At 43.9% G+C, this 26620-nt stretch overlaps 1 protein-coding gene across 11 annotated transcripts in view; it reads right to left on the bottom strand.

Annotated features, from left to right (window-relative positions):
* LOC143765004 (uncharacterized) overlaps positions 1–26620 on the bottom strand; it is a 78149-nt gene that overhangs the window by 43643 nt on the left and 7886 nt on the right. For 6 of the 11 annotated variants that reach the window (XM_077251198.1, XM_077251201.1, XM_077251196.1 and 3 more), the window contains exon 2: positions 2286–2374. In XM_077251198.1, coding sequence (XP_077107313.1) covers positions 2286–2360 — 75 coding nt within the window. In that variant the 5' untranslated portion in view covers positions 2361–2374. Of the gene's footprint in view, positions 1–2111; positions 2375–22038; positions 22167–26620 lie in introns of those variants that run through there. The other 5 variants (XM_077251202.1, XM_077251205.1, XM_077251204.1 and 2 more) reach the window with 2 other exon arrangements.

Below are 26620 nucleotides of genomic sequence, written 5' to 3'. Positions count from 1 at the left end.
CTGACCTTGGGACTCCTCCTTCCTCTGCAAGTACCTGCCTGATTTTCCTGTGTTCCTGATTTGTTCCTTCAGTTCCTGTTTCTCTGCGGTACCTGCCCGGCTCCTTTACCACACCTTGCTCCCGTCAGCCTCTGTGTCTCCATATTGTCTCGTCAGCCTCCGTGTCTCTGTAGTATTCCCATCTTCTCCCTCGTCTCAGTAGTTCCTTGCCATTCCCTCTGTTTCCTCCGCTGTTTCCTTCAGTCCCTGTGTTCCTGCAGTGTACCCTTCTTATCTCAGTCGACCCTCCAGCTTCCGTGGCGATAGTCCCTCACGGGCCTGCTCCTAACGCTCCCTGTATAGGGGGCGGTCCACCTGGTCAGCTCGTCCGAGAGGGGTTCGTCGTCACGGTCCAGTGGGTCCACTCTCCGTTGCCCCTGTTTGAATCTACTCTCTCAAATGGGACTGCACTCGGATGACATCTGAGTGCAGCCTGATTCTTACAGCATCACAATTAGAGAGTGAATTTTTTCATTTATTGGGAACGCTCTTCTTTTCTTTTGTTCCAGACCGCTGAACATTATATCCTGTGCCGTTTTTTTAGGGCGTTCATCTACCAGACCCATGGTTGTCCTGACGGCCTTTACCAAGGCGTCTGTCTCTTCGATAGGGAAACAACTGTGTCCCCCTTCTGAGGATAGCGAAGAGGTGTCAGAGGCTGATGAATCACTAGAATCAGATATTTCACTTTCTGACTCGTCCACAATAGATTCAGGGGATCTATGACTTGGTTTGCGTTTTTTCTTTGAGGTTTTAATGCCTTTGAGGGCACTCTCCACCTGACTCCTTATTAATGATTTTAGGTCTGAGGCAAATGCCGGGGATTCCTCCTGAATCGTCTTCTCTATGCAAGTGCTGCATAGCTTTTTCTCCCAGGAGGAAGGAAGCTCTTCTGAACATATAGCACAAACTTTGTGCTTTGATTTGCCTGTACATTTTCTTCCCTAGGAGAAAGAGTAACCCCGTATTAAACTCAGCACTTTCACGTAGATCACTCACCCCCTGTGGATAAGAGATACCGTCTCAGGCCTGGGGACTATATCCACCACTGGATTCGTCACCGGTCGTGTGGTTTTTGCAGAAACCCAGCTGCGTTGTGACTCTGAGCGTCCGCTGCTGCTGCGCTGTTGAGAGGAAGACCCCTTGTGCTGATGCTGTGAGCGCTGGTGCTGCTGTACCTGCGCTAGCTCAGGAGATAATTGTACGATCTCCTGCGCATCCTGCTGCTTGAATTATCCACATTCTCCCGCCTAAAAAGCGCTCCTTTAATCACTTGCGCCGCCGGCGGAAGTGACGATCTGCGCATGCGCCCGCCTGACTTCCGGTTTCCCGGACCACGTGCGCCCCATAGGGGAAGATATAAGCGGGGACGCTCGCACGCGCGCCTCAGCGTTCCGTCTGCCGGCGCCTGCCCGCGCCCTGTTTGGAGCTTCCGTTCGGGCGGCAATGGCGCCGGCGTTTCAGCGGTCCCACCTGTCGCTTCAGCCCGCCGGCCTCTGCCCACCATCCGGCTTTGTCTGGGACCTCATGGAAAAGATAGTCGCCGCTATCTCCATGTACCGCTGCCTTGGTACAGAGGCTATTTTTTGGTGACCGCCGCCACCTGCCTCCTTCCTTCCCTTTTTTTTTTTTCCGTGGGGAAGGCAGGCTTGATCCTCTTCACTGCCTCCCCCTTTTCACTCACCCATAAGGCCCGCCGACCCCAGCGGTGGTGCTTCAGGGAAGGGAAAAAAGGGGGGAGAGAAAACCCGCTGGATCCAGCCGTGGCAGGGAGCCCCCTGTCAGGAACCGACTGGACCAGCCCCTGGAATCTCACGAAGAATCCTTCAGGTACGTGCTGTAGGTTCCCCGTCAGGGACAGGAAACCAACTGATGTGGGAGAGAGGTACGCCCTTTTTCACCTGTAGGTTTCCTGTCCCTGGGGGCGGACCCCTCTCTCCGTGGTGCCATCATGGGGATAGAGAAATACGCATTTAAGAATCTGAAACATATTTTAGGTTGAATCTGTGGGACTTTCTTTGCCTTGACCGTGAGATTATGTATATATGTTTTTGCCTTGGTGGGCTCCTTACCTTTTCTTTATGTAGTTAGGCCTCATCTTTGTTAGTGATATATGTTCCTGTTTTATACTATATAATTCTTATTTTCTTGTACTTCAGGTGTTACCAATCACAAATACTACTTTTCTTTATCTTTGTTTAAACTGCAGAAAAAAAAAGTCAATAAAGATTAGAGAAATTCCTCACCTCTCCGGTCAATAGGTAGATGATCTCCAGGGCGAAGTCTAATATTCTTTTCCTAAATGTAATATCGTCCTTCATTATTCTTAGCAGTTCTGTTAAAAAAAAAATTAGAGATGAAAACCTGAGTTAGATGAATCATTGGGATATTTCTTGTACTGCAAGAATCTTCATGAAAAGAGAAGAGGCTCTAAAATCAGATCGAGGAATTAATGTGTGAGGTACAGAACATCGCTTAGCTCCAGTTTTCAAGAGCCACCAACAGATCCTGTTTTCAGGATTTCCATAGTATTACAGTAATCCTGAAAATATGACCTGTTGGTGGCTCTTGAGGACCGGAGTTAGAAAACACTGGCTTGGGGTATGTGCACACGACATCTTTTTTCTGGTGGCAGTGCAACCAAGTTTTTCTAGGTGAAACCTCTACAGGATTGCTTTATCATTCGTGCTCCTAAAAGTGATGGCTCTGCCACGGACATCTTTTTTTTCTATTCTTTTCATTACAATGGCTGACAATGAGCCCGCTATTTCTTTTAACGGCTTCTTGGTTTCCAAACCCTAAAGCAGTTAAAAGAAGTAACCAAAGACTGAACATGTGCACAGCTATGTCGTTTTTAGATCTTGATGAAAAAGACATTGTGTACACATACCTTGCTGAGAAAAAGAAGATTGTCAGAGTACAAAATGAGAGTAGAAAATTAGAGTAGATTCATGTAAGGCAGTGGGGAAATGAAGCACCCAAGGGATGTACTTATCTGCGGCTCTCCCTCATCTCCCTCCGCCTCTTTCCTACTGTATACAAGATTAGAACACAGTAATACCACAAATACCGAGAATATACCTCATATATATTATTCCCAATACAAAAAATAATAACCAATTCTAGGTATACTGTGTATATTGGTGACCACCGCCACCTAGTGGAAGAAAAGACCCAAACACCCTTATATGGATTACATATACCCCCTGACAAAGGAATATTGTCCGAAACGCGCGTTGGGGTGCGCCAACACAGGACCTAGGCCATTAATAGGTAATCTATTGGTAAAATCATTTATAGTCTCCCCCTGCTCCTTGCATATGAATGGCATTTAGCATTGATTGAGTGAAGCTGAGAGCTGTGACACTTTGCACTTTCTCCCTCGGTTCCTTGTACATGAGTGGGATTTAGTACCGAATTTGTTGAGCTGAGAGCTGTGGCACATTGCACTTTTTTTATGCTGTCCCCTGGCACTGTGAGATATATATATATCCCTTTGAGCACTATTGCACTTTTCAGTATTTTGTATGTAGTCTTATTGCGCTGCACGGTGATATGAATTATAGCACTCGTATTGCACTTTATAAAAATCTCTGTTTGCACTAATTTATCATATATTTGAGCAGTGAAGATAAGGGACTACATATAATATATTTTCTATACCTTGGCCGGCATATTTTATGCAATTATCTTCAGTCCTGTGTTTGGTTTTAATATGATGTAATTTTATTATGTATTTTATACTATTATACGTTGCTATTTCTGTGTATGTTGAATGTAATACAATTTAAATAAAGTTCTATGTCTTAAACCTCTGGTAATCCATATAAGGGTGTTTGGGTCTTTTCTTCTCTTTCCTACTGTGCAGCGTCATAGGAATCGTCAGATATCGTCAGATTCCTATGACGCTGCACAGTAGGAGGAAGGTGGAGGGAGATGAGAGAGAGCCGCAGATAAGTACTGCGCATGCCCAAGAATCCCATCCCCCGCAGTGTGAATAAATCAGAAGAGACTGCGGGGCGGGATCTCGGGACGCGCGTCTACGCAGGCGCAATAAGAAAAACATCATGTAATGTCAGTGGACGGGCAGCGCTAACTGCGCATGCCCAAGGACTAAGATTACAGCAAAGGCGCCGGGAAAATGTCATAACGCTGAGGAGACGGCGCCAGGGTGACAAGAGGAAGTAACTGACGGCTGTGGTACGTCTGTGTTAGGGGGGAAAGACCTGCTCCCCCCGACAAATTCAAGGTATGAGGGACAAATTATAAAACCGATCATTTCAGCATTGGCAGGAACAAGAACTAAAAGAGCCACCTTGTCAGAATGCAGCATTAGTGCTGCACAAGCTGGCTCTTTTAGTTACAAACGCCTGGGGGGGGTGACAGGTTCCCTTTAAAGAGAGTAGGGGATAAAGGAAACCAGTCAGCAGTTTTGGCCGATATAAGATATGACCACTGCCTTGCAGGGAAAAGTCAGAGAGGCCCAGCGCCTGCGCACTGCAGTATTTTACTCTGCCCTCAACAGGACAGATAAGTACGCCTGCGCCGGAGCGCAATGCCAGGGAGCGATGAAGAAGCAGGAGGGCGGCATCGCAAGAAGATGGGAGGCGCCGGACCCGGACCGCAAGACCCATCGGACCGGACTGACCCCCCCCCCCCCCCTTCATGGTGAGTATAATAAAATGTCTTCTTATCTTTCAGGTCGGACAGGGGCTTATCTACAGCATTATAGAATGCTGCAGATAAGCCCTGAAAGGTAGCGGCACCTTATATCGGCCAAAACTGCTGACAGGTTCCCTTTAATTTTATAGATGACAAGTTCATACCTAAGGGTAGAATAACCCTTGAGTCTGGACAGAATGTGTCCTATCTTCATCTATAATGTTGTGAATTTATGATGGAACAAATCTAAAATGAAATTTCAGATACAAGACACATGGTTCACAGAGAGTGGTTGACTCACACCTCCTTTTAATTTACGCCATGAAATTTGGGTATGTGGGATTTTCCACTCTGCCATATACAGTCTTTCCTTTTTCTGAGCTGCCTAATAGAGTAACTCCAGCTAATATCACAAAAAAGGTTTGAAAAATGGTAAAGTACTTTGGGCAATATTTCCATTTTAAACACTGCCAACACCCCCACTAGTCAGTGAAGAAAAGGGGGAGAAATAGAGTATTTTATACCAAATAACAATTTTATTTAAATAGAATACACATAATAATAAATAGAATAAAAATCTGCTGAACCAGGAGTATAGGGGAATCCACAATAGATCACAGATAACCAGTAAAGTTAAAGAACAGAATATCACAAATACAGTGCCTTGCGAAAGTATTCGGCCCCCTGGAACTTTTCAGCCTTTTCCCACATATCATGCTTCAAACATAAAGATACCAAATGTAAATTTTTGGTGAAGAATCAACAACAAGTGGAACTCAATTGTGAAGTTGAGAAATTTATTGGTTATTTTAAATTTTTGTGGAAATTCAAAAACTGAAAAGTGGGGCGTGCAATATTATTTGGCCCCTTTACTTTCAGAGCAGCAAACTCACTCCAGAAGTTCATTGTGGAACTCAGAATGATCCAATGTTGTCCTAAATGCCTAATGATGATAAATATAATCCACCTGTGTGTAATCAAGTCTCCGTATAAATGCACCTGCTCTGTGATAGTCTCAGGCCATGTTCACACGCTGCGGTTTTTACCGCGGAACCGCCGCGATTTTGATGCTGCGGGTCCGCAGCAGTTTGCATAGCGTTTACATTAACATGTAAACCCTATGGAAACCGCAAACCGCAGTGCACATGCTGCGGGAAAAACCACGCAGAAACGCAGCGGTTTACAACCCGCAGCATGTCACTTCTTTGTGCAGAATCGCTGCGATTCTGCACCCATAGGAATGCATTGAACCGCTTACTTCCCGCATGGGGCTGTGCCCACGTTGCGGGAAGTAAGCGGATAATGTGCGGGTGGTACCCGGGGTGGAGGAGAGGAGACTCTCCTCCAGGCCCTGGGAACCATAAAATAGTGTAAAAAAAAGAATTAAAATAAAAAATGAAGCTATACTCACCTCTCAGCGCTGCCCGCGGCCGTCCGGTCTCAGTTGCTGTGCCGAACAGGACCTGTGGTGACGTCGCGGTCACATGACCGTGATGACGCCGCGGTCACATGACCGTGACGTCACGAAGGTCCTTGTCGGCACAGCCGCTTGCAGCGCCGGGGAGATCGCGACGTCAGAGGGTGAGTATAGCCAATTTTTATTATTTTTACCATTACTATTGATGCTGCATATTGCTGCATATGCAGCATCAATAGTACAGCAGTAATCCCGCAGCGGAAACCGCGGAACAAACCGCGATAAATCTGCAGGGATAACCACAGCGGTTTTGCCCTGCAGATTTTCAATTCCGCTGCGGGATTAACCCGCAGAGGAACCCGCAGCGTGTGAACATGGCCTCAGGGTTCTGTTTGAAGCACAGAGAGCATCGTGAAGAGCAAGGAACACAACAGGCAGGTCTGTGATACTGTTGTGGAGAAGTTTAAAGCTGGATTTGGTTACAAAATCATTTCCAAAACTTAAAACATCCCAAGGAGCACTGTGCAAGCGATCATATTGAAATGGAAGGAGTATCATACCTGCAAATCTAGTAGAGAAGACTGATCAGAGATGCAGCCAAGAGGCCCATGATCACTCTGGATGAACTGCAGAGATCTACAGCTGAGGTGGGACAGTCTGTCCATAGGACAACAATCAGTCATACACTGCACAAATCTGGCCTTTATGGAAGAGTGGCAAGAAGAAAGCCATTTCTCAGATATCCATAAAAAGTTTCATTTAAAGTTTGCAACAAGCCACCTGGGAGACACACCAAACACGTGGAAGAAGGTGCTCTGGTCAGATGAAACCAATATCAAACTTTTTGGCAACAATGCCAAACAATATGTTTGGCGTAAAGGCAACACAGCTCATTACCCTGAACACACCATCCTCACTGTCAAACATGGTGGTGGCAGCATCATGGTTTGGGCCTGCTTTTCTTTAGCAGGGACAGGGAAGATGGCTAAATTTGATGGGAAAAAGGATGGAGCCAAATACAGGACCATTCTTGAAGAAAACCTGTTGGAGTCTGCAAAAGACCTGAGACTGGGACGGAGATTTGTCTTCCAACAAGACAATGATCCCAAACATAAAGCAAAATCTACAATGGAATGGTTCACCGATAAATGTATCCAGGTGTTAGAATGGCCAAGTCAAAGTTCAGACCTCAATTCAATTGAGAATCTGTGGAAAAAGCTGAAACTGCTGTTCACAAACGATCTCCATCAAACCTCACTGAGCTCGAGCTGTTTGCCAAGGAAGAATGGGCAAGAATTTCACTCTCTCGATGTACAAAACTGATAGAGACATACCCCAAGTGACTTACAGATGTAATCGCAGCAAAAGGTGGCGCAACAGTATTAAGTTAAAGGGGACGAAAAATATTGCACGCCCCACTTTTCAGTTTTTGAATTTCCACAAAAATGTAAAATAACCAATAAATTTTGTTCAACTTCACAATTGTGTTCCACTTGTTGTTGATTCTTCACCAAAAATTTACATTTGGAATCTTTATGTTTGAAGCATGATATGTGGGAAAAGGTTGAAAAGTTCCAGGGAGCCGAATACTTTCGCAAGACACTGTACATAAAAGTAACACCGTGAGCGACTGAAGACAACAGACCAGTCGCCGCAGAATGAAAGGCTGAAACGTGCCAGGCGGCTACTGTGTTAACAACATCAGCAACAATGCTCCCAATAGAAATCAACTCCTAGCAAACACAAGGACTCAATGCGATAAACACTGCAGTATAAAGTGCTAGTAGTGCAGAAATATAGAGCCTTGTTTAAGCATAAGTAACATAAAGTGTGCCAATACTTACTAACTGGTAGGATCTAGTAAAAGGACCCCTGCCTGCCACCCCTACACGCGTTTCGCAAGTGTCTTCGTCAGGAGGCGTGATAGCATTGTTCCCGCTTTATCTCGGCATCAGTCGCTCATTGATCATTCGTTCATTAGTTCTACCCCTAATGAAGCCTTGGGTGAAACGTATGTTGGGGCTTGTGGACCAGGGCAGATGTACACTACCCCTTTCTAGTAATATATCATCTAGATGTAAGTATTTACTTATCTTACTCACTAAATCATTTAGTAATAGTCATGGCATTAAGCTGCCTGACTTGGGGTATCTTAGGTAGGGTTTTTACCTGTTTAAAGTTGTTTCTAATAAATTTCATACTGCATACCTTGTACATGTGTACGGATACCACTTTCAGGAACATTTTGTTTTGTTATGTTTGTTTTTTGCATTTAAATTGCTTTTTTTACTGTATCTAAATAAAATGCTATATTTTATTAGGCCTATTTTTGCACTCCTTTTTCTCATGTTGGTTTACAGATTTCTTTCAGAGTGTGTCTCTTGAATGATTTGTTTTCTTGGCTGCTCATCTTTTGTTGGTATTTATTAGGTTAATAATGTTTTTTTGATTGACAGATTCCCTTTAAGTAAAGCAGAGGTCTTTAAAATATGACACAGTGTCTTCCTCTAGATGGTGAATCTACTGTGTAGAGATGACTACCTGTGCAGTGTTGGGGGGGGGGGGGGGGCGATATGGATGTAATTGAGGGGAGTCTGAGTTAAGACTGTTTTAGTCAAAGACAGTACAGAGCGGCTCTACTTCTGGGGCCCCCTTGATTTGTGCATTATGTACATATTGCAGCGAGTTTTAGATGAGGGCTACACAGCGACATAGAGAGTACGGTGTAATACTACAATATCACGTCTATCCGCCCCATATATTGTAAATGCGTCGCACAATTTTATGTTCTCTTTACGTTGTTTAACAAATCACATAATAATGCAAAATCAAGAAATGGAAGACATAATAACAATCCCCCCAAGTGATAATAGTCCGCTATATCACAGAGTTCCTACATTAAGTCTACATGTTTGAATGTTTTTGGGGTCATGCTCCTTATTCACACAGGGAACACATCATAGTGGTTCAGTGGTTAGCACTGTTGTCTTGCTGTGCTGGGGTCCTGGGTTCAAATCCCACCAAGGACAAGGCGTTTGTATGCAAATGAGCCCCAGTGGTTTCCCAAAGGTTGGACACGTGTGTGACATCACATCTGATGACTTCTTATGGTGTCGTGTTCTGACCTACGGCTCTCACAGTCAGAGGTTTCCATACAGTAACTACGAGGCTGAAGTTGGTTTCTTATTTGTCAGTTTCTAATTCGTCAAATTTTTTCTTTTCTGTTTTTTATAGGTTTAACAACAACAAAAAAAACACAATAATAACATACAATGCAGCGAGGTGTCCTCATGTGAATACACTTAAAAACAGATACACAAATGATAAAACTGGCACAAAAAAGGGCATCAAAGGGCGTTAATGAAACGGTTAAATGACTTTGGGTCACTGATCTCACACTGCAGATATATAGAACAGGGCTCCCCACATCAAAACCAGGTATCTCCAGCCTGGCTCAAATGGGTTCTGGGCACCAGAACTGGCATCAAAGTGGGCAGACAGTCGATTTTGGACATTTGAATAAATAACTGGTGTTTTTAAGGGGTTAAATTACTTTGGGCCACTGATCTCACACTAAGAATACATAGATAGTGATGGCCCGCATCAAACCCAGGTTCCTCTAGCCTGGCCCAAATGGGTTCTGGGCATCAGAATTGGCATCAAAGTGGTCAAACAGTCCATTTGTACAGATTTGAATAAGTAACTGATGTTTTTAAGGGGTTGAATGACTTTGTTCCACTGATTTCACACTAAGAATACACAGATAGTGATGCCCTGCATCAAACCCAGGTCCCGTTAGCCTGGCCCAAATGGGTTCTGGGCATCAGAATTGGCATCAAAGTGGTCACAGCCCATTTTCACAGATTTGATTAGGTAACTGATGTTTTTAAGGGGTTAAATGACTTTGGGCCACTGATCTCACACTAAGAATGCACAGATGTGTATTCTTAGGCCGGAGTCAGACTAGTGTATAATACAAATGAGTGCTATGAGAGAAAACCATCTCATAGCACTCGGACCAGTGTTAGTCTATGGGGAAGCTCCCATCACTGTTTTTTTTCTCGGGCGTATTCTATGTGCTGCGATTGTACGCGTATATCGGCCAAGTCTCACCAATGCAAGCCTATGGGTGCGAGAAAAAACAGACACCACACCGACCATCAATGTGACTTGCGAGAAATACGCACACATTTTTCTCCTTTTAGCCCAATGAGCCATTAAATTCAATGAGGAAAAACAGTGAGAAATCTAAAGCCATACGCACATCATACAGATACATAGGTGCGAGAAAATCGCATCATCACATTGCAAACACATTACACACGGATGACCATACGGAGAACACTCCTGTGACTCTCAGCAGGGAGACTCGGACCGATTTTCCATGCGGTAAGTGTGACTCCAGCCTAAGTGTCAGATCAGTGGCCCAAAGTCATTTAACCCCTTAAAAACATCACTTATTCAAATCTGTGAAAATTGGCTGTTTGCCCACTTTGATGCCAATTCTGATGCCCAGAACCCATTTGGGCCAGGCTGGAGGGACCTGGTTTTGATGTGTGGCTTCCTGTTCTATATGTCTGCAGTGTGATATCAGTGGCCCAAAGTCATTTAAAGCTTTCATTAACGCCCTTTGGTGCCCACTTTGATGCCCTTTTTTGTGCCAGTTTTATAATTTTTGCAGCTGTTTTTAAGTGTATTTACATCAGGGCACCTCGCTGCATTGTACAGTCATGGCCAAAAGTATTAACACCCCTGCAATTCAGTCAGATAATACTCAGTCTCTCTCTCTCCCCTCCGTGCAAAGCATGTGTTGTGTTTGACTGCGGAAATCACTGCAGCCCAAACGGTAATATGGCTCTATGACGCCGCAGAAACCAGGCCGGAATCTATGTCATCACGCTGCCCACACTCCTTAATTGGCTGAAAAAATGGCGGGGAAGGCGTCATACAAAACGCGACTTTGGCGCCAAGATCGCCGACCACGTGGCCGATCCCACGCTGGAGTCGGGTCGGGTTTCACGAAACCCGACTTTGCCAAAAGTCGGCGACTTTTGAAAATGAACGATCCGTTTCGCTCAACCCTAGTCCTAAAGCCAAATTGCATATAATTCCACACCAAACATAAAAAAGGGGGTGGACAAAAGTATTGGCACCGTTCGAAAAATCATGTGATGCTTCCCTAATTTGTGTAATTAACAGCACCTGTGGCACCGAACAGGTGTTGGCAATAACTAAATCACACTTTTAGCCAGTTGACATGGATTAAAGTTGACTCAACCTCTGTCCTGTGTCCTTGTGTGTACCACATTGAGCATGGAGAAAAGAAAGAAGACCAAAGAACTGTCTGAGGACTTGAGAAACCAAATTGTGAGGAAGCATGAGCAATCTCAAGGCTACAAGTCCATCTCCAAAGACCTGAATGTTCCTGTGTCTACCGTGCGCAGTGTCATCAAGAAGTTTAAAGCCCATGGCACTGTGGCTAACCTGTAGAAAGAAACGGTGTGGATCCAGCTCCGGGATAAAAATGCAAAATTTTATTTAAACATTTAAAACGCTGCTAGAACATGACCAGCATGAAGGTGATGGAGAGCAACCAGCACCTGGACGCGTTTCGGGCAACAAAGATGCCCTTAGTCCTCAGTATGCTGACAAGAACACATGGTTGCAATAAAACAGTTCACAGCAGGTGAATGCAATTAAAATAAACACATGATTCAAATACAAACATAATAAACTCTGCAAAGGTGAACAAAATTACAAAACAAGAAGGTTGGCAGAAATAAGTATAAAGAAAATATACATCTATATATGAAGAACATGCAAAATCACAAAGAAAATATAAAAAAAAAAAAATGATGATGATGATGATGATGATGGAAAAAAAAAAAAAAAAAAAAAAAGCGAACCGCAGAGAACTTTAGTAATGGAGCATAATTTCCTTCCTTAAATTTAACCCTAATGGAACTCTGGTATTGAGTCTAAAGATCCAAAAAGCCTCTCTATCACGCAGTTTCTTTTCCCGATCACCACCACGTATATCTTTTGATATCTGCTCAATGGCAAAGGTTTTAAGATGTGTAGTTTGCCTATTATGAATATTAATGAAGTGATTTGAAACATTAGAAACATGTCGGAGTGTGGGATGCACTATATCATAGAGATGCTCCCTGAATCTTTCTTTAAACCTCCTGATGGTGGATCCAACATAAAACAATTTACAATCAGTGCATTCCACAATATAAACTGTATAATCAGAGTTACAATTAAGAATTTTTTTTTATAGAAAACGTGGTTATGTTTTGTGAACAATTAAAGTGTGCGTTTTTTTTCACGTACGTGCAAGTTTTGCAGGAACGTGAACCGCACTTGAAACAGCCTGTAACAGACAACCAGTCTGCACTATTTTTAGTTTTTTTAGATTGTAAAAAACTAGGGGATAAGGCATTCCCTAAAGTGGGGGCTCGTCTAGAAACAATACTAATACCATTTTGTAAAATACAATCCATGATATGATCTTTAAGTAAATTTAAATTGCGTGTGACAATTTGAGAAACTGATTTAAAAAAAGTGCTGTACGTCAAAACCAACACAGGCTGTGTCAAATGCGCTCTAACAGAAGAATTAGTGTTGGATACAATATCTGTTTGAGTGCGGCTATTAGTCCTGGCGGGTTCAATAAGCTCTGACCTTTGTTTGGAGTCAGCAATATCAAAGGCTCTATTTACAGACCAATTAGAATATTTTCTCTGATGGAACCGCTGTCTGATAATTGTTTTTTCACGGCTGAATGATGACTCGGAGCTGCAGTTTCTGCGCGCTCTCAGAGCCTCACCCACGGGAATTGACTGAATGGTATGTGGGGGGTGAAAACTTTTGGCGTGTAAGATGGTGTTACCTGCGGTTTCTTTTCGGTAGGTATAACTTCTGATGTTTTCAGAGGGGATGCCCTCAAGACAAAGATCCAAAAAATTAATACAGTTTTTGTTCCATGAATGAGTGAAACTTAAGTTGAAAGGATTGTTATTGATATAAAAAACAAAATTAGAAATGGATTCTTGATCACCTTGCCATACAAGCAGTAAATCATCTATATATCTAGAGTACCATTTGATGTTGTTTAAAAAAGGATTATCATTAGAATAAATGTAGTGTTCCTCCCACCATGACATGGTTAAATTTGCAACTGAAGGGGAAAATTTAGCACCCATTGAAACACCACTGGTTTGGATAAAGAATTTGCCATCAAATAAAAAATAATTATGTGATAGAAGAAAAGATAATACTGATAAAATAAAAAACTGAAAATCTGAAGAAAAATTGCTGTACTTAGATAAATGAAAATCAACCGCTGTCAATGCCACTTTATGTGGAATGGAAGTGTATAAAGAAGAAACATCAGAAGTTAACCAAGACCATTGTTCACTCCACAAAACCCCATTAAACATGTTCAATACATCTTTAGAATCTTTAAGATACCCAGGGACACTTTGTGCCAATGGTTGTAAGATCGTATCCAGCCATTCACCAAGGTGTTCACTATATGAACCTATACCTGAGATGATAGGACGCATTGGAGGTGGAAAAACACCTTTATGGGTTTTCGGCAGCGCATGCAATATGGGAATGATAGGATTATCAACATACAGAAGTTCAGATTGTTGTTTGGTAAAAAAACCATATTCAAAACCCTCATCAATAAGTGCTTTAATTAATGACGTGAATGCAGAAGTAGGATCTGAACTCAGAACACTATATATTTCACTTTCTGCAAGCATGTCATGAATGGCTCTAAAATAATCATCCTTGTTCAGAATAACCACCGACCCCCCTTTATCAGACATTTTAATCACTATGTCCGGGTTCATTCTAATTTTTACTAAAGACTCCCGTTCACTTCTGGAGAGATTAGATTTTTTTGGAGAACAAACAGTATTATTAGCTAGATGACGAATGTCTCCTTCCACTGACTCCTGAAAACGATCCATAGCTTCCGTTCTGGACTGGATCGGATAAAAATGGGATTTTTAATTCTAAACGATGGAATAGAATTGATGTCCTTTACTATCGTTTTTTCAGAATCCATGTCCATAAGCATAGTGAGTGTGAACTGTTCACAAAAGTCTTTTTTAGAAAAATCATTAGGAAAAAATTTTTTTTTAGTAAGGTGAGCTTCCTGATCATGCTCTTCATAAAAGTGTCTTTTGACTGTGAGGTCTCGGACAAATTTATTGATGTCTTTGAGAGTAGCAAATACATCCAATTCTTTATTGGTAGGTGCAAAATTCAAGCCGCGGGATAACAGTTTAATGTCATCGTCAGAAAAAATAGTAGAAGATAAATTGAGAACACTCAGTGAAAGGTTCTGTTCTGACTCCTGAGACGGTTCTGGAAAATGGTGGGGGCGCTTGGAGTGTTTTCTTCCGCCCCTCCTGGGACGTTTCTTGGTCCATTTTTTGAAAAATGCGACTTAGATTTATTTTTTCTGTAATAACGTGGTTGAGTTTTAAAGTTCTCATTAGGTGCAGGTGGGTCAATATCTCGACTAGATGGACCTGCCGATGTGTCAGATGATTCAAGATCCGAAGAAGAGAATGTGACCTGACTGCGTCGTGTGTATGGTGACTCACGATCACGTCTTTTTAAAATTGATCTAGGTGTGGTTGATTGTCTCTCCCACCTGCCCCATTCATAAACCTGGTCATTGGAGTAGTCAAATAAATCTCTGTTGAATTTTTTCTTCTTTACTAATATAATGGACTCCTCCAGAGATTGTAATTTTATTTTCAGGTTTTTTTGAACTCCATTACTAAAGTTCTCTGCGGTTCGCATTTTTTTTTTTTTTTTATATTTTTTTTTATATTTTCTTTGTGATTTTGCATGTTCGTCATATATAGATGTACATTTTCTTTATACTTATTTCTGCCAACCTTCTTGTTTTGTAATTTTGTTCACCTTTGCCGAGTTTATTATGTTTGTATTTGAATCATGTGTTTATTTTAATTGCATTCACCTGCTGTGAACTGTTTTATTGCAACCATGTGTTCTTGTCAGCATACTGAGGACTAAGGGCATCTTTGTTGCCCGAAACGCGTCCAGGTGCTGGTTGCTCTCCGTCACCTTCATGCTGGTCATGTTCTAGCAGCGTTTTAAATGTTTAAATAAAATTTTGCATTTTTATCCCGGAGCTGGATCCACACCGTTTCTTTCTACATACCAATCAGTGTTGTGGCAGCAACACTCTGTATCCGTGCTCGGACTGACTTCTACCATCTCGTCTGAACTAAGGGTGAGCTGAAATACCGTTCTTTTTTCATGTGCTAAGCCTTCTGCCTTTTCGTGCTCCCCTTGCATACGCATGCAATGACTTTTCAGTATACATCGGATGGTTTGAGCTGCTATATATATATATATATATATATTGAAAATATTGGACATACTTGACCATGCATGATTATTCGGAGAGACCTCATTGATTTTATAATTTTTTCATTGTTATTTTTCACTGGTTTTTCTATTTAAGTGTTTTTCTTGCAATTTGGTTGGCTTTTTTGCAAATATGGATTCTTTAATCGACCCTTTGAGAAGGGAACGTGCAGCACAAGTATTTCAATCAGTGGGTCTAAGTTCAGATACTTCTCCTGACACATTAAATCTCATGTCTTCCATTGAAAAGACTTCTTTAAATGAAATGCGTATCTGGTGGGATCAAACCACTCTTACTCATTATTTGGAACAAAATATCATCCCTAGAGGATTAAGAATTAAGAAAATTCCTACCACTGTTTATAACAGTGATTTTGTCAAAGACTGGAACTCTATATTATCCATTTGTTCCACACAACTGATTCAACTTATTGTGAAACATGAGAATGAGGAGTTAATAAAATTAAAATCTGACTTAGACAAAGGTTTGATGACATATAAATCGCTGGTCAATAATCAGGAATATGAAGATTTTCAAAAAAACCTGAAAATAAAATTACAATCTCTGGAGGAGTCCATTATATTAGTAAAGAAGAAAAAATTCAACAGAGATTTATTTGACTACTCCAATGACCAGGTTTATGAATGGGGCAGGTGGGAGAGACAATCAACCACACCTAGATCAATTTTAAAAAGACGTGATCGTGAGTCACCATACACACGACGCAGTCAGGTCACATTCTCTTCTTCGGATCTTGAATCATCTGACACATCGGCAGGTCCATCTAGTCGAGATATTGACCCACCTGCACCTAATGAGAACTTTAAAACTCAACCACGTTATTACAGAAAAAATAAATCTAAGTCGCATTTTTCAAAAAATGGACCAAGAAATGTCCCAGGAGGGGCGGAAGAAAACACTCCAAGCGCCCCCACCATTTTCCAGAACCGTCTCAGGAGTCAGAACAGAACCTTTCACTGAGTGTTCTCAATTTATCTTCTACTATTTTTTCTGACGATGACATTAAACTGTTATCCCGCGGCTTGAATTTTGCACCTACCAATAAAGAATTGGATGTATTTGCTACTCTCAAAGACATCAATAAATTTGTCCGAGACCTCACAGTCAAAAGACACTTTTATGAAGAGCATGATCAGGAAGCTCACCTTACTAAAAAAAAAATTTTTCCTAATGATTTTTCTAAAAAAGACTTTTGTGAACAGTTCACACTCACTATGCTTATGGACATGGATTCTGAAAAAACGATAGTAAAGGACATCAATTCTATTCCATCGTTTAGAATTAAAAATCCCATTTTTATCCGATCCAGTCCAGAACGGAAGCTATGGATCGTTTTCAGGAGTCAGTGGAAAGAGACATTCGTCATCTAGCTAATAATACTGTTTGTTCTCCAAAAAAATCTAATCTCTTCAGAAGTGAACGGGAGTCTTTAGTAAAAATTAGAATGAACCCGGACATAGTGATTAAAATGTCTGATAAAGGGGGGTCGGTGGTTATTCTGAACAAGGATGATTATTTTAGAGCCATTCATGACATGCTTGCAGAAAGTGAAATATATAGTGTTCTGAGTTCAGATCCTACTTCTGCATTCACGTCATTAATTAAAGCACTTATTGATGAGGGTTTTGAATATGGTTTTTTTACCAAACAATCTGAACTTCTGTATGTTGATAATCCTATCATTCCCATATTGCATGCGCTGCCGAAAACCCATAAAGGTGTTTTTCCACCTCCAATGCGTCCTATCATCTCAGGTATAGGTTCATATAGTGAACACCTTGGTGAATGGCTGGATACGATCTTACAACCATTGGCACAAAGTGTCCCTGGGTATCTTAAAGATTCTAAAGATGTATTGAACATGTTTAATGGGGTTTTGTGGAGTGAACAATGGTCTTGGTTAACTTCTGATGTTTCTTCTTTATACACTTCCATTCCACATAAAGTGGCATTGACAGCGGTTGATTTTCATTTATCTAAGTACAGCAATTTTTCTTCAGATTTTCAGTTTTTTATTTTATCAGTATTATCTTTTCTTCTATCACATAATTATTTTTTATTTGATGGCAAATTCTTTATCCAAACCAGTGGTGTTTCAATGGGTGCTAAATTTTCCCCTTCAGTTGCAAATTTAACCATGTCATGGTGGGAGGAACACTACATTTATTCTAATGATAATCCTTTTTTAAACAACATCAAATGGTACTCTAGATATATAGATGATTTACTGCTTGTATGGCAAGGTGATCAAGAATCCATTTCTAATTTTGTTTTTTATATCAATAACAATCCTTTCAACTTAAGTTTCACTCATTCATGGAACAAAAACTGTATTAATTTTTTGGATCTTTGTCTTGAGGGCATCCCCTCTGAAAACATCAGAAGTTATACCTACCGAAAAGAAACCGCAGGTAACACCATCTTACACGCCAAAAGTTTTCACCCCCCACATACCATTCAGTCAATTCCCGTGGGTGAGGCTCTGAGAGCGCGCAGAAACTGCAGCTCCGAGTCATCATTCAGCCGTGAAAAAACAATTATCAGACAGCGGTTCCATCAGAGAAAATATTCTAATTGGTCTGTAAATAGAGCCTTTGATATTGCTGACTCCAAACAAAGGTCAGAGCTTATTGAACCCGCCAGGACTAATAGCCGCACTCAAACAGATATTGTATCCAACACTAATTCTTCTGTTAGAGCGCATTTGACACAGCCTGTGTTGGTTTTGACGTACAGCACTTTTTTTAAATCAGTTTCTCAAATTGTCACACGCAATTTAAATTTACTTAAAGATCATATCATGGATTGTATTTTACAAAATGGTATTAGTATTGTTTCTAGACGAGCCCCCACTTTAGGGAATGCCTTATCCCCTAGTTTTTTTAGAATCTAAAAAAACTAAAAATAGTGCAGACTGGTTGTCTGTTACAGGCTGTTTCAAGTGCGGTTCACGTTCCTGCAAAACTTGCACGTACGTGAAAAAAACCGCACACTTTAATTGTTCACAAAACATAACCACGTTTTCTATAAAAAAATTTCTTAATTGTAACTCTGATTATACAGTTTATATTGTGGAATGCACTGATTGTAAATTGTTTTATGTTGGATCCACCATCAGGAGGTTTAAAGAATTATTCAGGGAGCATCTCTATGATATAGTGCATCCCACACTCCGACATGTTTCTAATGTTTCAAATCACTTCATTAATATTCATAATAGGCAAACTACACATCTTAAAACCTTTGCCATTGAGCAGATATCAAAAGATATACGTGGTGGTGATCGGGAAAAGAAACTGCGTGATAGAGAGGCTTTTTGGATCTTTAGACTCAATACCAGAGTTCCATTAGGGTTAAATTTAAGGAAGGAAATTATGCTCCATTACTAAAGTTCTCTGCGGTTCGCATTTTTTTTTTTCCATCATCATCATCATTTTTTTTTTTTTTTTTTGATATTTTTTTTGATATTTTCTTTGTGATTTTGCATGTTCGTCATATATAGATGTATATTTTCTTTATACTTATTTCTGTCAACCTTCTTGTTTTGTAATTTTGTTCACCTTTGCAGAGTTTATTATGTTTGTATTTGAATCATGTGTTTATTTTAATTGCATTCACCTGCTGTGAACTGTTTTATTGCAACCATGTGTTCTTGTCAGCATACTGAGGACTAAGGGCATCTTTGTTGCCCGAAACGCGTCCAGGTGCTGGTTGCTCTCCGTCACCTTCATGCTGGTCATGTTCTAGCAGCGTTTTAAATGTTTAAATAAAATTTTGCATTTTTATCCCGGAGCTGGATCCACACCGTTTCTTTCTACATACCAATCAGTGTTGTGGCAGCAACACTCTGTATCCGTGCTCGGACTGACTTCTACCATCTCGTCTGAACTAAGGGTGAGCTGAAATACCGTTCTTTTTTCATGTACTGTGGCTAACCTCCCTAGATGTGGATGGAAAAGAAAAATTGACAAGAGATTTCAACGCAAGATTGTGCGGATGTTGGATAAAGAACCTAGACTAACATCCAAACAAGTTCAAGCTGCCCTGCAGTCCGAGGGTACAACAGTGTCAACCCGTACTATCCGTCGGCGTCTGAATGAAAAGGGACTGTATGGTAGGAGACCCAGGAAGACCCCACTTCTTACCCCGAGACATAAAAAAGCCAGGCTGGAGTTTGCCAAAACTTACCTGAAAAAGCCTAAAACGTTTTGGAAGAATGTTCTCTGGTCAGATGAGACAAAAGTAGAGCTTTTTGGGCAAAGGCATCAACATAGAGTTTACAGGAGAAAAAAAGAGGCATTCAAAGAAAAGAACACGGTCCCTACAGTCAAACATGGCGGAGGTTCCCTGATGTTTTGGCGTTGCTTTGCTGCCTCTGGCACTGGACTGCTTGACCGTGTGCATGGCATTATGAAGTCTGAAGACTACCAACAAATTTTGCAGCATAATGTAGGGCCCAGTGTGAGAAAGCTGGGTCTCCCTCAGAGGTCATGAGTCTTCCAGCAGGACAATGACCCAAAACACACTTAAAAAAGCACTAGAAAATGGTTTGAGAGAAAGCACTGGAGACTTCTAAGGTGGCCAGCAATGAGTCCAGACTTGAATCCCATAAAACACCTGTGGAGAGATCTAAAAATGGCAGTTTGGAGAAGGCACCCTTCAAATATCAGGGACCTGGAGCAGTTTGCCAAAGAAGAATGGTCTAAAATTCCAGCAGAGCATTGTAAGAAACTCATCGATGGTTACCGGAAGCGGTTGGACGCAGTTATTTTGGCTAAAGGTTGTGCAACCAAGTATTAGGCTGAGGGTGCCAATACTTTTGTCTGGCCCATTTTTGGAGTTTTGTGTGAAATGATCAATGTTTTGCTTTTTGCTTCATTCTCTTTTGTGTTTTTTAATTTAAGACAAATTAAATGAAGATAATAATACCAAAGAATTTGTGATTGCAATCATTTTCAGGAAGAAACTGAGTATTATCTGACAGAATTGCAGGGGTGTCAATACTTTTGGCCATGACTGTATGTTATTATTGTGATGTTTATTTTTGATGTTAAACTTATAAAAAAAAGAAAAGAAAAAATTGACGAATTAGAAACCAACTTCAGCCTCGTACAGTAACTTATATATTACGTGTGGAGCAAACTGGACAAACTCTTCAGAAATAAGGGTCAGTGCTGCTTCTATAGCTTCCAACGCCTCAGGTCTGGGAGAAGACGATGGCGGCCGAGCTAAAGCTCCTGCTCACTACTGACTGTGCTGTGGTTTGGGGTGAGACCAGAAGCGTAGCTACCGGGGGGGCAGAGAGGGCAGTCGCCCAGGTCCCCACGCTCTGAGGGAGCCCACCTGGAGCTACGCTACTGTAACTGCATCGGCAGAACGCCGATACAGTTACATTCTGCGGCAGAGTAGGGAGAATCGATCTCCCTGCTCTGCCGCTATGGGGCCCCTGAGCAGGCGGGGGGGGGCCCGGTGCTCCCTCTCACATCATCCCCTTGTCAGCGTCTGGCGTCGCCAACACTGACAGTTGGCGCAATGACGTCACTGCCCGTCGCCCGCTGTCAGGAAATGAGCGGGAGCTTGGAGCACCGCTGGAACAAGGAGGAAGAGAGGTGAGGGGCTGCCTTATACTACAGGGTCTGCCTATGGGGGTGCTGCCTTATACTACAGAGTCTGCCTATATGGGTACTGTCTTATACTGCAGGTTCTGCCTATGGGGGTGCTGCTTTATACTGCAGGGTCTGCATATAGGGGTACTGTCTTATACTACAGGGTTTGCTTATGGGGGTGCTACCTTATACTACAGTCTGCCTATAGGGATACTGTCTTATACTACAAGGTCTGCTTATGGTGGCGCTGCCTTATACTACAGGGTCTGCCTATGGGGTGCTGCCTTATACTACAGAGTCTACCTATGGGGTTGCTGCTTTATACTACAGGGTCTGCCTATGGGGGTGCTGCTTTATACTACAGGATCTGCCTATGGGGGTGCTGCGTTATACTACAGGGTCTGCCTATAGGGGTACTGTCTTATACTACAGAATCTGCCTATAGGGGTGCTGCCTTATACTACAGGGTCTGCCTATGGGGGTGCTGCCTTGTGCTATATTGAGGACTATGTGGCACATTATAATATATGGAGGTTATCTATGTGGCCATCATACAGTGTGGGGATTACAGTGAAGGGGCCATCATACAGTGTGGAGATTACAGTGAGGGGGCCATCATACAGTGTTGGAGCCATCAAACAGTTTGGAGGCTCCTAAGGGGTCAGTATACTGTGTGGGTGTTACTATACAGTGAGGGGGCATTTTACTGTGTATAGGGGAGCTGTACAGGGGGGGCAGACTCAGGACATTATTAAATGTAAAGTGGGCACTTATTGTTATAGGGGAACTCAGGTTACTGTGACTGTCAAAGGGGCACACAGGGCATTATTACTTTCTAGGGGGCAAAAACAGGATTTTTGGTTGCTTACCGTAAAATCTGTTTCTCGGAGCCTTCATTGGGGGACACAGGAACCATGGGTGTATGCTGCTGCCACTAGGAGGCTGCCACTATGCACAAAAAAAGTTAGCTCCTCCTCTGCAGTGTACACCCCACCGACTGGCATTATGAACTTCAGTTAGTGAGAAAGCAGTAGGAGAAAAACAATAAGGTTGAAATAACATAACCACAAACATGAGAACTGTAAACATGAGAACAGTCACAGAACAACATAAACTGAATAACATGGGAGGGTGCTGCGTCCCCCAATGAAGGCTCCGAGAAACAGATTTTACGGTAAGCAACCAAAAATCCTGTTTTCTCTATCGCCTCATTGGGGGACACAGGAACCATGGGACGTCCCAAAGCAGTCCCTGGGGTGAGAAAAACAGACTTCCATCAGGTCAGAGGACTCACCACTGCCTCCTGCAAGATCCTTCTGCCTAGGCTGGCGTCCACCGAAGCGTAGGTATGGACCTTGTAAAATTTGGCGAACGTGTGGATGGAAGACCAGGTTGCCGCTTTGCAAAGCTGTAGGGCGGAAGCCCTGTGGTGCACCGCCCAGGAGGCGCCGACTGCCCGGGTAGAGTGAGCCTTAATCCCGGGAGGGGGCACTCTGTTCTTGACCCGGTAAGCCTCCAAAATTGCCTTTATGATCCAGCGAGCAATAGTTGCCTTGGAAGATGGCAGGCCTCTATGCGTGCCATCAGGAATGACGAAAAGAGAATCCGTCTTCCGGAAAGCGGCCGTTCTAGCCAGGTAGACCTTCACCACCCTGACGAGGTCCAGCTGGACAAAAGGAAGGTAGAACGATGTCCTCGTTGAGGTGGAAGGTGGAAACCACCTTAGGAAGGAAGGAAGGCGGAGGCCTCAGGACCACCTTGTCCTGGTGGATAACCAAGAAAGGAGGTCGGCAAGAAAGGGCCGCCAACTCGGAAACGCGCCGGATAGAGGTGATGGCCACAAGAAAGGCCACTTTCCAGGATAGAACTGACAGGGAAACCTCCCTGAGAGGCTCAAAGGGGGAACCCCTCAGAACCTCCAGCACAAGATTCAAATCCCATGATTCCACAGGAGCCCTATACAGAGGGACAGCATGGGCTACTCCCTGAAGGAAGGTCTTGACCTGTGGCCGAGAAGATAGCGTCTTCTGAAAAAGGATGGAGAGCGTAAAAACCTGGCCCTTTAGGGAACTAAGAGAGAGGCCCGAATCCAGTCCTGCCTGAAGGAAGGCCAAAATGGAAGGAAGGGAAAAGGACATAGGTCAAACGTGGTTGGACTTGCACCAACGGAAGTAAGCCTTCCAGGTACGATAGTAGATAGTAGAAGGCTTCCTAGCCTGGATCATAGTGTGAATCATCCGATCCGAAAGGCCGGACGCTCTTAGAACTGCAGTCTCAACAGCCACACCGATAAACTGAGCGACCAAGAATTCGGGTGGCAGATCGGACCCTGAGACAGCAGATCGGGTCTGTCTGGAAGCCGCCAGGGGGAGTCCGAGAGAAGATGGACGATCTCTGCAAACCAAGATCTCCTGGGCCAATCCGGGGCGACCAGAATGACCGGCACCCCTTCCGCCTTGATCTTTTTCAACAGCTTGGGAAGCAAGGGCAGGGGTGGAAACAGATAGGGGAGCACGAACTGCAACCAAGAAATGGCCAGAGCGTCGACGCCCACTGCGAGAGGATCGCGAGACCTGGAGACGAACCGTGGGACCTTCCTGTTGATTCAGGACGCCGTGAGGTCCACATCTGGAGTCCCCCATCGAATACAAATCTGATGGAAGACCTCCTGATGCAAGGACCATTCCCCTGCCGCGAGACCCTCGCGGCTGAGGAAGTCGGCGGCCCAATTGTCCACGCCGGGGATATACACCGCGGATATCACTGGGACCGTTGCCTCTGCCCAAAGGAGAATCTTGGATACCGAGGCCAGAGAACTCCGAGTCCTCCCCTGGTGGTTGACATATGCCACTGCTGTGGCATTGTCGGTCTGGATTCGAATTGGCAGACCCCTGAGAATCCTTTCCCAGTGAAGAAGGGACAGGAGGATGGCCCGAATCTCGAGGACATTGATCGGCAGAGAGGACTCCTGTGCTGACCAATGACCCTGAACAGTCAGATGACGAAACACCGCACCCCAGCCGAGCAGGTTGGCGTCCGCCGTCACCACCTGCCAGTGAACTGGAAGGAAGGAAGGACCTGCCCTGGGAGAGGAGAGGTGACGTCAGCCACCAGTTGAGGGACCGTTTGACCCGGGGAGAAAGCTGAAATCGGACAATCCAGGGAGAAGACAGACCTGTCCCACTGTGACAGAATGGCCTGCTGAAGAGGTCGCGAGTGAAATTGGGCGAAGGGAATCGCTTCCAATTTTGCAAACATCCTCCCCAGAACCTTCATGGCCGATCGGAAGGAGGGAAGCCGAGGACCCCGGAGTAAGCGAACTTCCCGCCGAAGGATGGATCTCTTGTCTTCAGGAAGGAAGACTTTGGTCTGACGAGTGTCGAAAAGCATGCCCAGAAAAACGAGGCGTTGAGAAGGAACGAGACAGGATTTCTTCCTGTTGACAAGCCACCCGAAACGGGCTAGAGTGTCGAGGACGATGGACAGACTTTCGTGAGCCTGAGAAAAAGACGGAGCCTTGATGAGGACGTCGTTGAGGTACGGAAAAAGTATCAGGCCCCTGACCCTCAAGATGGCTATCAGCGCTGTCATGATCTTCATAAAAACCATGGGAGTGGTTGCGAGACCGAATGGCAGGGCGACAAACTGAAAATGCGCCTGAAGTACTGCAAAATGCAGGAATCGGTGATGTCCCGGGAATATTGGGACATGGAGGTAGGCGTCCTGGATGTCTATGGAGCACAGAAACTCCAGAGCCTCCATGGAAGCAATTACTGAACAAAGGGATTCCATCCTGAAGTGTCTCAGACGAACCCTCTTGTTCAGCAATTTGAGATCCAGAATGCGACTAACTTTGCCGTCCTTTTTCGGTACTACAAAAAGGTTCGAATAGAACCCTGTGAACAGTTCTTTTTCTGGGACAGGAACGATTACCCCGGATTTGAGGAGAGACGCGATGGCTGCTAAGAAACCCGGAACTAGAGCGGGGTCTCTTGGAGGTCGGGATTCGAAAAAACGATCCCGGGGCCGTGACACAAACTCTATTTTGTATTCTGAGGATACAACTTCCCTGACCCATGTGTCCTTTACTGAAGAGATCCAGACATCTCTGAAGAAGAGGAGACGGTCGCCGAGCCTGGGAAGTGGGCTGGTGTCTTGTCGAGAGTCATGCTGAGGTGGACCTTCCAGTCCTAGACCTGGAGGATCTACCTTGGGAGTAGCGAGAACACCAGGAAGGAGTGGGTCTAAAGGATACCTTCTTCTTCTCTTGACGTGCATGTGGCCTCTGCTGTTGGGAAAAGGAATCTTGACGCCGCGAAACGACGAAAGGGCCGAAATTGCCGCCTAGGAGGAGGGCGGAGAGGTTTAGACTGGGGAAGAAGGGAACTTGTGCCCTCGATGGCGTCCTTAATGATTTGGTCCAGCTTGGAACCAAAGAGACGTGAACCCTGAAAAGGCAGGCTGGTAAGGGACTTTTTAGAAGACAAATCCGCCTGCCAGGCCTTCAGCCAAACGGTCCGACGGATGGCAACAGCATTGCTGGACGCCTGAGCCGCACAAGACGCAGCATCCAGTTAAGCAGAGACCAAGTATTCACCCACATCAGAAATCTGGTTGGCAAGCTCCGCCAGCTGTCCAGGTGGGACCCCGTCCAGGATGCCCCGACGGACTTGTTTGGCCCATTTGGATATGGATTTTGAAACCCAAGTGGAAATAAAGGCCGGGCAAAGAGTAGACGCAGCCGCTTCAAAGGCTGACTTCGCAATGGATCCTATGACTATCGTTACAGTCTTTCAGAGATGCTCCGCCGGATGGCAGAAGGACTGTGTTGGTGGACAGCCTGGAAACTGGAGTATCCACCGAAGGAGAGGCAGACCAATTAGTGGTAAGCTCCGGAGAAAAAGGATATAAAACGCCAAGGCGCTTTCCTCTCTGAAAGCGTCTGGTCGGATTCTCTCTTTCTCTGGTCAGGATCTCCTCGAATTCAAGGTGAGGAGCGAAAAACTTGGAAGGTGGTTTAGACCGTCTAAACGAAACCGCCTGATCTGCGGGTTCCGTAGAGGAGTCTTTGATGCCACAGGTCTGATTTATTGCTCCAATGAGGTACTGAACCATATCCCTCATGCTAGAGATTTGGTTAGGGTCCAGCTCCGAAATATCCTCCGAAGGCGCATCTGAGAACGCTTCGCCTGACTCAGGGGAGGAGGACCGGGGGGAAGCCGACCGCAGAGAAGGACCATGGGGTGAAATGGAACGGGAAGAGGACTCAGACTGGTGTTCCTGTCTGGAGCTTTTGCGGCTTATATTGGAAGTCTCGGACAGAGCTTCCTGCGACCCGCTGGCTACTGTGGAAGTCTGCAGGGGCAGCTGATCGAGGACAGACACCCGTGTGAGATCCGCTACCGATTGTGACAGAGAGGAGGCATAGTCTGGAGTGGGAACTTCGCTCTC

The sequence above is a fragment of the Ranitomeya variabilis genome, chromosome 4 (genome assembly GCF_051348905.1).
Source record: "Ranitomeya variabilis isolate aRanVar5 chromosome 4, aRanVar5.hap1, whole genome shotgun sequence".
In the NCBI taxonomy this organism is placed as follows: Eukaryota; Metazoa; Chordata; class Amphibia; order Anura; family Dendrobatidae; genus Ranitomeya; species Ranitomeya variabilis.
The sequence above is the reverse complement of the archived record's forward strand: the minus strand, read 5'-3'. Positions and strand labels throughout refer to the sequence as shown.